The 13,716-nt window shown below is 45.4% G+C and overlaps 1 protein-coding gene across 1 annotated transcript in view; it reads left to right on the top strand.

Moving 5' to 3' along the window:
- Positions 1 to 13,716, top strand: part of BCAS1 (brain enriched myelin associated protein 1) — a 100,211-nt gene that overhangs the window by 21,884 nt on the left and 64,611 nt on the right. The window contains exon 3 of the mRNA XM_062202577.1: positions 2,575 to 3,146. Coding sequence (XP_062058561.1) covers positions 2,575 to 3,146 — 572 coding nt within the window. The remainder of the gene's footprint in view (positions 1 to 2,574; positions 3,147 to 13,716) is intronic.

Here is a 13,716-nt window from a genome sequence, read left to right as displayed (position 1 = left end):
GTGTGTGTGCGCACGTGCCTCACTATATATCAGTGAGCAATATGAGCATACCAAGGAAATCTCGGTCTTCTCCCTTTCTTTTTCCTTGTCTTCGTACAAACAGATATTAAGAAGTGTCTGACTCTCCCTTATATATGGGAGCTAAAAATGAAAGAGAGAGAGAGAGAGAATGGAAGGGAAGGTGATGTGTATCAGTTTTGCTACAAATACAGTCTTTTGTCAAAATTTGTTTTAAATATTTGTCCAACAAATTGATAGGAATTATATATTACTATAGTATTAATGGTTTTGCAACTATTTAAAAATTAAGAAGAGTGAAATTGAACATACTTTCATTTGACAATTGTTTATAGCTTTGCGTATTTTCCTACTGACTGTGGTCTTTACTTTTATTTGTTGAACTCTTTGTTTAGCAGAGCCATTAAGTCTTAGATTCTAAAGTCTTAGATTCCAAAGAATATGTTATCTCCAAAAAAAAAAGGAAAAATATTTAAGTATAATTCTAAAAACAAGCAGCATATGACTACAAATATATCAGACAAAATTCAGTAGTGCCCAAGACACAGAAGAAACCTTGAACATGGTCACAGAATGCATCCATTAAGAACCACCTGCCATGGACATTGCTCCGGGCCAGATCCTTTGTGTGGGTTCTCTACTTGACTTCACAGCAGCCATCCCAGGCAGCTACTGCTGTGCCCACTTTACAAATAGGAAAAAGTGAAGACTTCAGTGACTTGCCCACAACTGCACACCTCATTCTTAGAGAGTCTCGATCTTAAACTATGACTCCACAATTCTTGGTATCCCCCCAGCATATTATACAGCTTTATACAGAAAAGAAGAAAAGTTCTAGAAGAGAAGGCAGTGCCACTAGGCAAAAGCAGAGATCAGAGCAGAAGCAGGTGGGTGTTGGAGAAGGCAGAGCCTGCATCTGCACACAGTCTTGGTCAGCTAGACTCACACCTTTAATTCCACGTAGACCAAGGTCAACTCTGCCTTCGTTGGTGGATCTGCCCTCCCAGCCTTCAAAACACAAACTTCCTGGGTATTGTTTTTTAAAGTCTATAGGATTCATAACAGTCTTTGCTAATATAAGTCCTATGGTGAGAGACAAGACACCAGCTTAGGAGTCTGCGTTCTTCCTAAAGCCAGAATTAAACACTCCCAGCTTACTGGGCAGCTGTGGGAAGGTGGGCTGACCTCACTGGCCATCAGTTTTCCCACTTAGATTTTTTATTTTTTAAAGATTTTATTTATTTATTCATTTGAGAGGTAGAGTTATGGACAGAGAGAAGGACAGACAAATAAAATGATCTTCAACCCACTGGTTCACTTCCAAAATGGTTGCAATGGCCAGAACTGTGCCAATCCGAAGCCAAGATCCAGCAGCTTCTTCAGGTCTCCCATGTAGGCTCAGGGGCCCAAGCACTTGGCCCATCTTCTGCTGCTTTCCAGGACATAGATAAGGAAGAGGAGTAGTTGGGACTAGAACCAGTGCCCTTTGGGATGCCCGTGCCACTGGCAGTGCTGTAGGGTACTGTGCCACAGCACCAGCCCCCTCACTTATAAACTAAGACAACAGCACATATTTGTGACATTTACTGAGCACTTAGTATATTGCAGGTGCTGCCCTAAATGCTTTAAAATATTAATTTGGGCCAGGCATTGGTCATAGCACTTAAGACACTGCTTGAGACACCCATATCCCATATCAGAGCACTTGGATTTGAGTCCCAGCTCAGCTCCCGATTCCAGTTTCCTTCTAACGTGCACCTTGGGAGACAGCAGGTAGTGATTCCCTGCCACCCACATGGAAGACAGGCTAAGTTCCCAGATCCCAGCCATTTGGTATGTGAACCAGTGGATGGGAGATTGTGTGTGTGTGTGTGTGTGTCTCCCTCTCTCTCTCCCCCTCTAAAATAAAATAATTTTTGAAAATCATTAAATCACATAATATTTATAACAGAATTCTGAGGTGAGTTTTATTCTTTGCCTCATTTTACCAGGAAGTTGAGGCACAGGAAAATTAAGAAACCTGGGTTCAAATAGACATCCATGGTCCTCAGATGTGAGTGATTTTGCCCCCAGTGGCAATATCTGGAGGCATTTTTGGTTGTCTCTTGGTGTCTGGTGGACGGAGGCCAGGGAGGTTGTCCACACCCCACGGTGCCTGGGAAGAATCCCCACAGGAAGAACGACCCGCCCCCAGTGTCAGCCCGGTCGCAGGTGAGAAATCTCGTTCTAGCTCCAAAGCCCCACCTGTGAGCCCCTGTCCTGAGTGCCTGTGGAGATCTGACAGTGTGCTTCTGCCGGGCTCCCTCGGAAGGCACAGAAGGCACTAACGTGATGTGCCACTCGTGCAGTGCATGGAAGCTGTGGCTTTCCTTCCTCACCAAAGAGAATGGGTTGGGAGACATCTGGGGGCCAACTCCTGCTTGGCGGAGTGACCACCAGACAGTGTAGCCCTGGCTTGCGTGATGGCCTCTGTTGTATATAAGACGCTGGGAGTCCATTATGCATCCTTGAATTTCCTGGCTTGGTTGAATAACTTGTTTCTGTTTGTGTTTACAGTCGATCTGGGAATAAGCATGAAGACGGATAATGTGGCCACTTCTTCCCCCGAGACAATGGACATAAGTGCTGCGGCCAATGCCAACGGAAAGAATCTTGGGAAAGAGGCCAAACCCGAAGCACCAGCTGCTAAATCTCGTTTTTTCTTGACGCTCTCTCGGCCTGTACCAGGACGTCCCGGAGACCAAGGCTGGGATTCATCCCCGGGATCAGCGAAGCCTGATGTCAGCCCCAGTAAAGCGCCACTGAACAAAGACCCGAGTGAGAGCGTGGCGCTTCCTGGGGCAGCTGCACCAGGGCCCAACGCGCATAAAACCCCAGAGCAGACCCCAGCCAAGGACGAGGCCCTCTCTGCCACCTGGGCTCCAGCGCCTGCCCCACCTGAGTCAGGGGAAACAGCCCCCTCCAAGCCCAAGGACTTTAGCTTTTTCGAGAAATTCTTCAAACTGGACAAGGGACGGGAAAAGGCACCAAGTGACAACCAACAGGAAGCCAAGAGGACAGAGCACGAAGACGGGGCCGAGGAGACTCCTGGATTATCCGAGCCGCCTGCTGGAGTCCCTGCAGCAGAGGTAAGTGTGCAAAAGGGCTGCCCACCCGGCCTGGAATGCAGACTGCGGGGGAGGGGGCACTGATGGGGTGAGGCCTCCACACACACAACCCCTCCATCATCTGGGGCCCTCAACAAGGTGGCAAGCCGTTGACCCCTGTAGAACAAAGAGCACATTGTCGCACGGTGTCTCCTCCGTGTTTGTGTGGGCAGCAACATCTGTTAGAAGAACAATAACAGCTGTGGCATCTGTTTTATGTCAAAGGGAGGAGGAGGTGAGTTGCACGCAGATGCATTTGTCCTCCTGTCTATCAAAGGCAGAGCTACAGGTTGCATTTAAGATCAGCAGAGTCCAGAGGGAGAGGCGTAAGAGGAATAAAAAAGATTCTGAAAAGACTTAAATACTCTGCCCGGGCTTGGTAGCTTGTCGGACAGGTGGTATGGACTGTGGTTGGGACATATTTCATTCCTAACTCTTAAGAGCCTGCATGGAGTTTTAACTATCTTTTCTACTAAGGTGTGGGTTTGAATCAGGAGCTTTGATGGCTCTAGGCAGACTCGTTAATGGGCTGATTATTTTCCAACAAGCCAGAGGGAGACCTTTGTAAAAAATGAGGTTGTTTTTTAAAGGAAGTATCCTGAGTCAGGTGCTTTCTTTCCTGAACAAAGCAAGGCGAGTTTCTTTTCAATGTTAAAAGAAGCATTTACTTTAAGCCTGGAGAGAGTTTGTTTGCATTCAGGGCAGGAAAGGGATTCTTTGAATGAAGAAAGAAATCAAAGTTGATATAATTTTATATTTATTGTATTTAGCTAGTTCTTTGGTTAGCAGACTTTTAGTGAACAGTATTTTTCAAAATTTAGAAATAAAATTAAAGTACTGCTATTTGAGTTGAAAACCGGAAAAATTATACAGGCTCGGTTGTGTGTTGCTGCCATCAACCTGTCCATTGTAACAGTAACATAACCATGTACATGCACTGCCAAGTTGCCAAGGATAATACTGTCATTTATTGTGTGCTTACAATATGCCAGTCTCTGCTCTAGATGCTGCACATGAATTATTTTTATGAAAATGAGTATCACATTCACTTGTGGTTTCAGTGCGAACAGGGTGTGTCAGAATTATGCTGCAAATATTAGGCACCAAGTGAAAACTCTGGACAATTGAAAAAAGAGAAAAAGGCTCATGTGTTTTGGTTTTTCCTAACAGCATTCTTGCCATTTCTATAAACTTTGGTGCAGAGAGCTTATTTTGAAAACTTCTTTGAGTAGTTTAAAAAACATCCCTTCAAATGCCCACTTCCCCAGATGCACTGCAGAGTGCAGGGAACCACTTGAGCACATTCAGGCACAAATCCTCAGATGCATGCAGGCATCCGTGCTTTACTGAGTGAGGTACTGTGCCAGTGCAGGTGGGGCACAGGCACCCCAGTGATGCACAGGACAGTCTTTGCCCTCCTCGAGTTTGCTGCCCTGAGAAGGAAGACCAATAAATAAGCCTGCAACTGCCAGGGGGCACCCTGCTGTGGAGGCAGAATGTCAGGGGCAGGGAACGCCGCCACAAGGAAAATCAGCCTCACAGGTCCAGATAGGAGTCCATCCGATGTGCGTACCAGGGGCTGCCTCGTCTGGGACTGTAAGGGAACACAGTGTTCCTAAAGGCCTGAGAAAGTGTTTGCCACTTTTCCCTGGATGGGGAAGCACTTGTTGAGTCCTCATTTTTCATGATGGCTTCTGAGTTGCTCTGAGGTATAATTCCCTTGAATGCTTTCATGTTTCTTTTTCGTGTGCATTCAAAGCCAATCCATTGCCCAAGATAGAGAAAAGATTGAATTATTGATCAGAAGGGAATGAAGGACTGTGCTTCATCCGTCTTTGGACAGGCATCCAGTGACTCACCCAAATCCCTCTCTTCATCAATAAACCAAGCCAGTTCAGCAGACGATAGCCCGCTTCTCTGTCTGTTTAGCCATTGACCTCCGACATACTCAGTCCATCCTTGTGTGAGATGAGTGAGCTGTAATTTCAGAGTTGTGCTTTTTCAGCTTGGATTCCTGTATTGAAAGAACAGTATCTCCGTTTGAGTGAATGAGTTCCTCTGCTCTGGAAGCAGATGGGCCTCATGGTCAGAATATGCGAGGTCTCGAATCTAGTCAAGCCCAGGGCTGGTATTTTGAAGTTTTTACTATCTCTTAGAAAACCCCCAAATTGCAACCTATTTGCCTTTCTGAATAAGTGAGTTGGTACACCCAGATTCACAACTGGAATCTGAATCTGATTTTGGGGCACTGCAGATTTCTTGTTTTTTATTGGTGGAATTGTTGGAACTTGAAGTACTGACTGCTTACTGTGCACTATATATGTACAGAACATAGAAAGTTTACAAAATAGCCATTTCTCCTTCAGTCCATATACTGTCAAATATTCAGATACATACAAGGGAAATTCAAAAATGTCATGGAAACATGGAATTTAGAATATTATTTATTTTTGTGCAAGAAACATTATCAGTAAAAAATTTTATAATACATGAAAATTCATATTTTGTAAAAACAGCACATGGATTTCAACAAAAGTTTGCACTAAAATAAACTCATGCTTTTAATTCCATTTTTTCCCATAAGGTTTTTGAGATATCCTTGTGTGTTCGTAAGAATTTTAAACAAAAAATGGCCTTCTGATTGTTAAGGTTTTTTATCTGATCCCTAGCTGCACAATTCTTTATTTGTGTGGGGGGGGGCGGGGGGGTGAGGACCGATTGTCCTGTAAGTGTAATAAGAGAATCCAGCTCTCAGAAAGTAGCAAGAAACATGAATAAAACTTCTCAGCCAGTGGGCCTGTCAGTGGGGGTGCCACATTATGCATAGATGGACGTCAGTGTATTAATTCAGAGTTCTTAGGATAAATTCTGCCCTGGGTTCGGCCCCGTCAGCTGTCCCTCTCCTGCCCCCAGCCACACGCCCAACTCCACACTTGCACAGCCTGGCCCAGGCTGGATTCGAATTCCAACCAGAACCCCACAGAGCTGTGAATTGGGAGAAGGATGCCACCATTTCATTCTGGAGGAAACACAAAAATCTTCTGTGTTTTCAGGATGACAATCTTATTTTTGTGCCTTATAAAACTACATTCAGCACATAGCATAATTAAAACAAGGCAAGAATTCATGAACAAATGAAGCCTTTACTACATAAGCCAGAGAAAAGATAAATTATGTGCCTGAAAGGTCTCACTGAGCAGAGATTCACACAAACCAACATGTTGGCAGGGATGAACGTTTTTCCTTTCTGTCCCCTCAACAAGTGCCCCAGAGCTATAAGATGCTCGTTTTCAAAATTCATGACATCCACACAAAAAATGATCACTTAATGGAAATTTGGTTTTATTAAAAACACTAAGGTTCTGTTATCAACGTGTCCCTCCCAGGAGTCTCTGTGTCGGGGTGGGGGATGGGGAGAATGTTGCCATGCGTAGTTTCCTACGGTGTAAGGAGAATGTTTCTTTTCTTTCCAAACGTTTCACCGAAGTCTGCAGTAGTTTCGCAGATGGCAACCTTGTGTAAGGCATGCGAAAGGTAAAACCGTGCCCCTAGGTCCTTCAGGGAGCATGTAATCTAGTGAGAGACGTCATTTCTAAGGGATGTGCTAAAGGCCCTCATCTAGGCTCAGGCTACTAGTGAGTGCCATGCCGTGCGTTCTCTTCCTTCTCCTTTTCCATCTTGACCGTACTCCCCTCAGGCTCCTGTCCACCCTCACCCCCTCACGGATGAGTCCACTTCGTCTTCCTCGTCCTCCTCCACCTGCTCTGTGGGAACTCTGACATCCTGCGCCACCCCTTCTTTCTTTCTTCCAAATGTTTTCTTTAAATTTCATTTTTTTTATTTGAGAGATGGAGGCAGAGAGTTCCCATCTGCTGGTTCACTCCTTAAATGCCTACAACAGCTGAGACTGGGCCGGTCTGAAGCCAGGGACTGGGAACTCAATCTGGGTCTCCCACATGGCTGCTTGAGCCATCACTACCCTCTCCTGGGGTTTGCTTAGCAATAAACTGGAGTTAGGAGTTGGAGGCAGGTACTGAACTCAATACTCTGTAATGGAGTGTTGACATCTCACCCGCTGAACCAAATGCCTGCCCCCATCCTCCTTCTCGAAGCATCATCTTCACTTGATTTCCAGGCTCTCCCACCTCCCTGGCCATACTCCTGTGACCTCCTTTGCTGGGGTCACTCTTTAACTGTTGATGCTCCCCAGGGCTCAGTAATTGGACATCTTCCCCAGCTACACTTGCTTCCTTGAAGCTGCCCCTAGTCCCAAAGGTTTACATATATCTCTGTGTGGTCAAGTCCCAAGATTGTCTCTCTCATCCATCACCTATCAGCTGCCTTTTGTGCATGTCTCCTGCAATTTCTGCATCTCCATTTGAATGTTCCTGAGTTTCTTGACCTCAATATGTCCCAAAGTGAACCCTTCATTCACCAGCTCACGCCAACAACAATGTCCACCACCTTCATCCGTAGACTTCATCATCCTCCTGCTGAAGGTCGATTCTGTCCCGCCACTGCCATGCAGGAGTAGAGTTGGAATTAAAACGCCACAGTCCCCAGCTTCCTTTTCTACACGGTATTAGGTAGTGAGTTAAAACATAAGCACCACAGTCAAACAGCCTAGGTTTCTACTCTGCCTCTGTCTCCTGCTGACTGTGTGTCCTTGGGCAAGCTACCGAGCCTCTCTCTACCTCATCTGGGAAATGGGGATAATGCTAGTGTCTAGCACATTTTCCCATTATTCATGTAATTTTTTTTTAAATTTTTGACAGGCAGAGTGGACAGTAGAGGGAGACAGAGAGAAAGGTCTTCCTTTTTGCCATTGGTTCACCCTCCAACGGCCGCCGCGGCTGGCATACCGCGCCGTTCCGATGGCAGGAGCCAGGTGCTTATCCTGGTCTCCCCTGGGGTGCAGGGCCCAAGAACTTGGGCCATCCTCCACTGTACTCCCTGGCCACAGCAGAGAGCTGGCCTGGAAGAGGGGCAACCGGGACAGTATCGGTGCCCCGACCGGGACTAGAACCTGGTGTGCCGGCGCCGCAAGGCGGAGGATTAGCCTACTGAGCCGTGGCGCCGGCTATCATGTTTGTAAAAATTAAATTAGGCATATGAAGTATCTAGCACTGAGAAATGGCATTTTGCAGAGAGGAAAAGGGTGGCTACTGCTAATGTCGCGGGAGTTCTCCGTGTTCTCCTCTACCTTTTGCTCTTTTTACCTTTCCTCTTGATAGTCCTCAATCAAGCCTCACAGGGAGAGCACAATTAAAGCTAAACTGAGAAAGAGATAAGCACCAGCACAAGTCTAACGTGGCCGAGAAGGTTGCAGAAGTTGTAAAAGTAGTTTGGAAGCCGTAGATTGGGCCCATCCCCACCGCCCTGGTTTCTGGTCTGGTATTCGAGCATCTTCCCAACCTTCCCTCTGTGTTCTCAGCTATTTCCTTCAATCTCTCCGGGACGTATGACCCGTTTGAGACCTAAGCATTTGCCATCTGCTTCACAGTATTTCCTCTGTCTATATCTCTTTCTCTGTTTATCAAAAATGTACTTCCCCTTCCAGTGTCAAGTTCTCCATGAAGCTGATCAGATGTCCCTGCTCCTGGGTGGTTTCTGACAGCAGACTCTTTGCTAGTGTTTTCTTGTATGCTGCATGTTCAGTCAGTTTCTGTGATGAGATCTCTTCAAGGGGATAATCGCATCAAACCATCAAAACTGACAGGGGAATGCCCACATTTGCAACGTTTGACAGACAGAGAAATCAAAGACCCAGAGGAACAGAGTCACTGCGAGTCACCCAGCGAACACATGGCAAAGCCAGAACTTCCATCTTCAAAGTCCATACCCACAAGTGCTCATCGTTCCTGTTTTCACCCACCTCCTTGGAAGCTGTGCAGTGAGGTTTCAACTTAGGCAAAACTGAACAACATCAGTTTGAACAAGCTTCACCCAAAAGTGTTAGTACATGCAAAATTGAAGATACCAAGCTAATCCCAGATTAAAGAGTTGCAGTGTTAGAAAGCCAAGTAAGTTACACGTTAGGGTTTCTGTTTCCTTTTGTTTTTACCTCTGACGACAAAGCTGTGCCATTTTGACTGGTAAAGAGAACTATCTGCCCCCAGACTTTGTCAGTGCGAAGAGTGAACCCCATCCTAAACCATGCAGGTGAGGAGTGAGTAAGGTCTTCATCTCAACACTGTGGTTCTGACGCACTGAGCACTAAGAAACATGAAAGATGGTTACAGCAGCAGTGGCTTTATGGAAATGCTCTGAGTCTTAGTGATGTGTGATCACGTCAAATCATAATGATTGTTCAGAACTCATTATTCCTAGGCTGTGTAGTTCAGAATGTCACAGACATTATCTGCTTCAATTCTTATAATAATACAGCCGGGTGGATTTTTTAATTGCCACTTGACAGATAAGAAAGCTGGGTCTAAGAGAAATCAAGTTACCTGCCCCAAACCACACAGTTAGTTAGCAACAGTGTGGGAATCAAGATCCTGATGTAACTGAAGTGTGTTAGGCTTGGTTATTTCAAAACTTCATGCTGTTCTCCTGAGAGAGGAGGTACTACCCCTGTTAGTGTTCTTGTAAGGACAGAATGACGTAACTCATCAGTGGTTGTGATAATCACTGAGAAAGTGCACTTTCTAAGTCGTCAGGAACTTAGAAGTGAAAAATTTTGAAGTAGACCAGATGGTGTTCTGGTGTGGTGGAACTTGGGTAGTACATCATTTAGGGATCAGTAGTGTTTCATTCTCATTTGGCTGCAAGAAGTGCACACACACACACACATACACACTTACACATCTCACCCCTCAATAGTGGTACATGCCTAACACACACACACACACACTTTACCCCATCAGTAGTGGTTCATGCCCAACACACAAACACACACACATACACATATTCACTCCATCAGTAGTGGCTCATGTGTAACATGTACACGCACACACACACACACATACCCCTCACCCCATCAGTAGTGGCTCATGTGTAACATATACATGCACACACACACACACACACCCCTCACCCCATCAGCAGTGGCCCATGTGTAACATATACATGCACACATACACACACACACACACACCCCTCACCCCATCAGCAGTGGCCCATGTGTAACATATACATGCACACATACACACACACACATACCCCTCACCCCATCAGCAGTGGCCCATGTGTAACATATACATGCACACATACACACACACACACATACCCCTCACCCCATCAGTAGTGGCTCATGTATAACATATACATGCATACACACACACACACACACATACCCCTCACCCCATCAGCAGTGGCCCATGTGTAACATATACATGCACACATACACACACACACACACACACCCCTCACCCCATCAGCAGTGGCCCATGTGTAACATGTACATACACACACACACACACACACACCCCTCACCCCATCAGTAGTGGCTCATGTGTAACATGTACATGCACACACACACACACACATACCCCTCACCCCATCAGCAGTGGCTCATGCCTATCAAGAACTGGAATGTCAGGCAGTTTAGGATGCCGTGTCTCTGCTTCTCATTCGGCTGGTATTCCCATGCCTGGCACACACTGGCATACCGTGATGTTTGTTAGAAGCACCTGAAAGAATGAGAATGGTGCTTGTCTTGTGAAATTTTCAAAGAATTTGGGATACATGATTTGTTACAGTGTTAGCTCTTCTTAACACAACTTTATATAGAAGGTGATTTCAAAATATACACATGATATAAGGCTATCACTCCATAAACCGTTGACTTCTACCATGGACCACTTATTTGGTGCTTTTACTTTGGTCTTTGGCATGTTGTGATGTTAATCCTAGTTCAGATGCGCTGCTGAAGAGTCACTGTGGACATTGGACTCCTAGAGGCTCTGAGAAGTCTTGCAGCAAGCATGCCTGTGCCACTGTTTAACCAGATGTTTCACCAGCTTGATTATCCATGCAGTTGTTAACCAGCTGTGTGACAAGTAGAGAATACCTGAGATAGCCATTTAAACCAGAAGCTGGAAACTGATCACCTGTAGAACGCGTCCAGCCATAGATATGTCTCATTTGACCTACACAGTGCTTTCCTGGGCATTTGGCATAGTGGTTAAGACACCACTTGGGGTGCCCACCTCTCACATCAGAGATGAGTTCAAGTCCCAGCTCTGCTCTCAATTCCAGCTTCCCGCTAACACGCATCCTAGAAGGTAGCAATTGATGGTTCAAGTGCTTGGGTCCTTGCCACTCACAAGGGAGAGTTGGGTGGAGTTCCTGGCTTTGGCCTGATCCAGCTCCTGCTACTTCAGGAATTTCATGAGTGAGCCAGCAGATGAGATCTTGATTCTCTCTCTCTGTCTCTCTCTCCCCCCACCTTTCTCTCTGTTTTAAATAAAAGAATAAATAAAATTAAAACAGCATTTTCATTAATTGATTACATCTTTAATTGTCAAACATGACAATATTTGAAAACTAAAATATCTTAATACAATGTCTTATTTTGAACATTTCTGGAAAATAGGGAGTTTCATCTTGTATGTCCAGCTACAGTGTGAGTTGCGACTGCCCTTTGCAATGCGACATTCTCTCTCCTGTCATCCAAGTCCCCACCCCTCCCTATCGACTCACTTCTCACAACGTGAAGCTACCAGGGTGACTGTCTGGTTACCAGGCTGGAACGCCAGCCTGTGAGCTACTAAGCAATAATAGGAAGGGTGGGTACTTTTACTAATTCATTCAACAAACATATGAGTGCTTTCTGTGTGCCAGGAATATAAATTTTAGGTTCCAGGGTGGATAGACTAGTGCATCTCCTGGAAGCTTTCATTCTCATGGAGAGACAATAAAAAAGAAAAATAAACAAACAAGGAAACAGCTCCAGGGTACAAAAAGGACGATGAATGAAATAAGTAGAGTTGGGGGATAGAAAATAGAATAAAGGAAAGAGTGATCATTAAAATCAGGAGAGGGGGCAGAGTCAGGAAAGAATTTGATGTCATCTGAAAATTCAAGAAAAGGAACATGACTTTTCTTCTCCTTTGTACCAGGGCAAATAATTCTTTTTTTTTTAAGATTTATTTATTTGAAAGGAAGAGTTACAGAGAGGAAGAGGCAGGGAGACGGAGAGAGAGAGAGAGAGAGGTCTTCATCCGCTGGTTCACTCCCCAAGTGACTGCGATGGCCAGAGCTGGGCCATCCGAAGCCAGGAGCCAGGAGCTTCTTCCAGATCCCCCATGCGGTACAGGGGCCCAACGACTTAGGCCATCGTCCACTGCTTTCCCAGGCCACAGCAGAGAGCCAGATCAGAAGTGGAGCAACCAGGACTTGAACCGGTGTCCATATGGGATAGTGGCACTGCCAGCGGCTTTACCCAGCACCAGCCCCAGGGCAAATAATTCTTAGAAAGTCTGCAGCCTAATTTTGGCAGCTCTCAAGACCGTTTTCTCACTATTGGGAGGTGTTTGCTAAACAGATGACAAACAAGTGTTAGGCTGTGAGTTGTTAGTTTTTGCGTTTTCAGGCAGTTTTTTCTGAAGTGCAGAGTTTTTTGTTGTTTTTTTTTTCCTCTAATAAATGTGAAATACCATTATATAACCTGGAGTTTATATACTTGGATCTAATCACTGAATAGAATTGTCCACGAACTCGTTTTGCTGGAAGTCACTTACCCTGGGACTCCCTCCCCATCTTTGCCAACAGTAAACGTGGTTTTCCATTTTCACAGCTGACCTCAGTGGACTTTATTTCAGACATGATAACGTGTACGTCCTAAAGAACGTCCCCCAGGCTACAACTGCTGCCCAAAAGGAAGCAGCAGAAGGCCATTTCATTGCTAAATCTCTACCCACATTTCACCCGCCATTGGAAATCAGGTTGACAAATGCACTTAGCCCTCAAGTGGAGGGATTGTTGAGAGAGAAATAGAAAACCTTTACTCACAGTAAACAGTGTGATTACTTTCCTGGACAGAGTTCTTTCCACCCTCCCTCGATGACTACCAAGAAAGCTGGCTTGTTTAATCTTACAAATGCAACAGCCCTGTAACAGTCAGTGGCTGTGGATTAATGAGGACCTACCATGTATGTAAAAGTTCTGTGTTAAACTTCTGCTGCCAAGATAGGAGTTTTTAATACCCTGAATTTACTACAGAGTAGTAGGACCAATGATGTTATTATTTACAACAATGTCATGGCGGACATTGAGGTCTACTGGCTCAATTAGTGTAAGTGACCTGAATTAACAATATTGTCTACCTCTTCCCCAAAGGAGGCAGGGAAATAGATAAGAACAAAGGTTTAGATTTCTGTTATATAACTTAAATTTTCCTCTTAGAAAACATGCTGGGTGGGGCCAGCACTGTGGCACAGCGCCAACATCCCAAATGGGCGCCAGTTTGGAGTTTCAGCTGTTCCACTTCTGATCCAGCTTTCCACGAATGCTCCTGGGAAAGCAGTGGAGGATGGCCCAAGTGCTTGGGCTCCTGCGCCCATGTGGGAGACCTGGAAGAAGCTCTTGGCTCCTGGCTTCAGCTCGG

This window comes from Lepus europaeus, chromosome 10, assembly GCF_033115175.1.
Source record: "Lepus europaeus isolate LE1 chromosome 10, mLepTim1.pri, whole genome shotgun sequence".
Lineage (NCBI taxonomy): Eukaryota > Metazoa > Chordata > Mammalia > Lagomorpha > Leporidae > Lepus > Lepus europaeus.
This window is presented reverse-complemented; position numbering and strand designations above follow the sequence as displayed.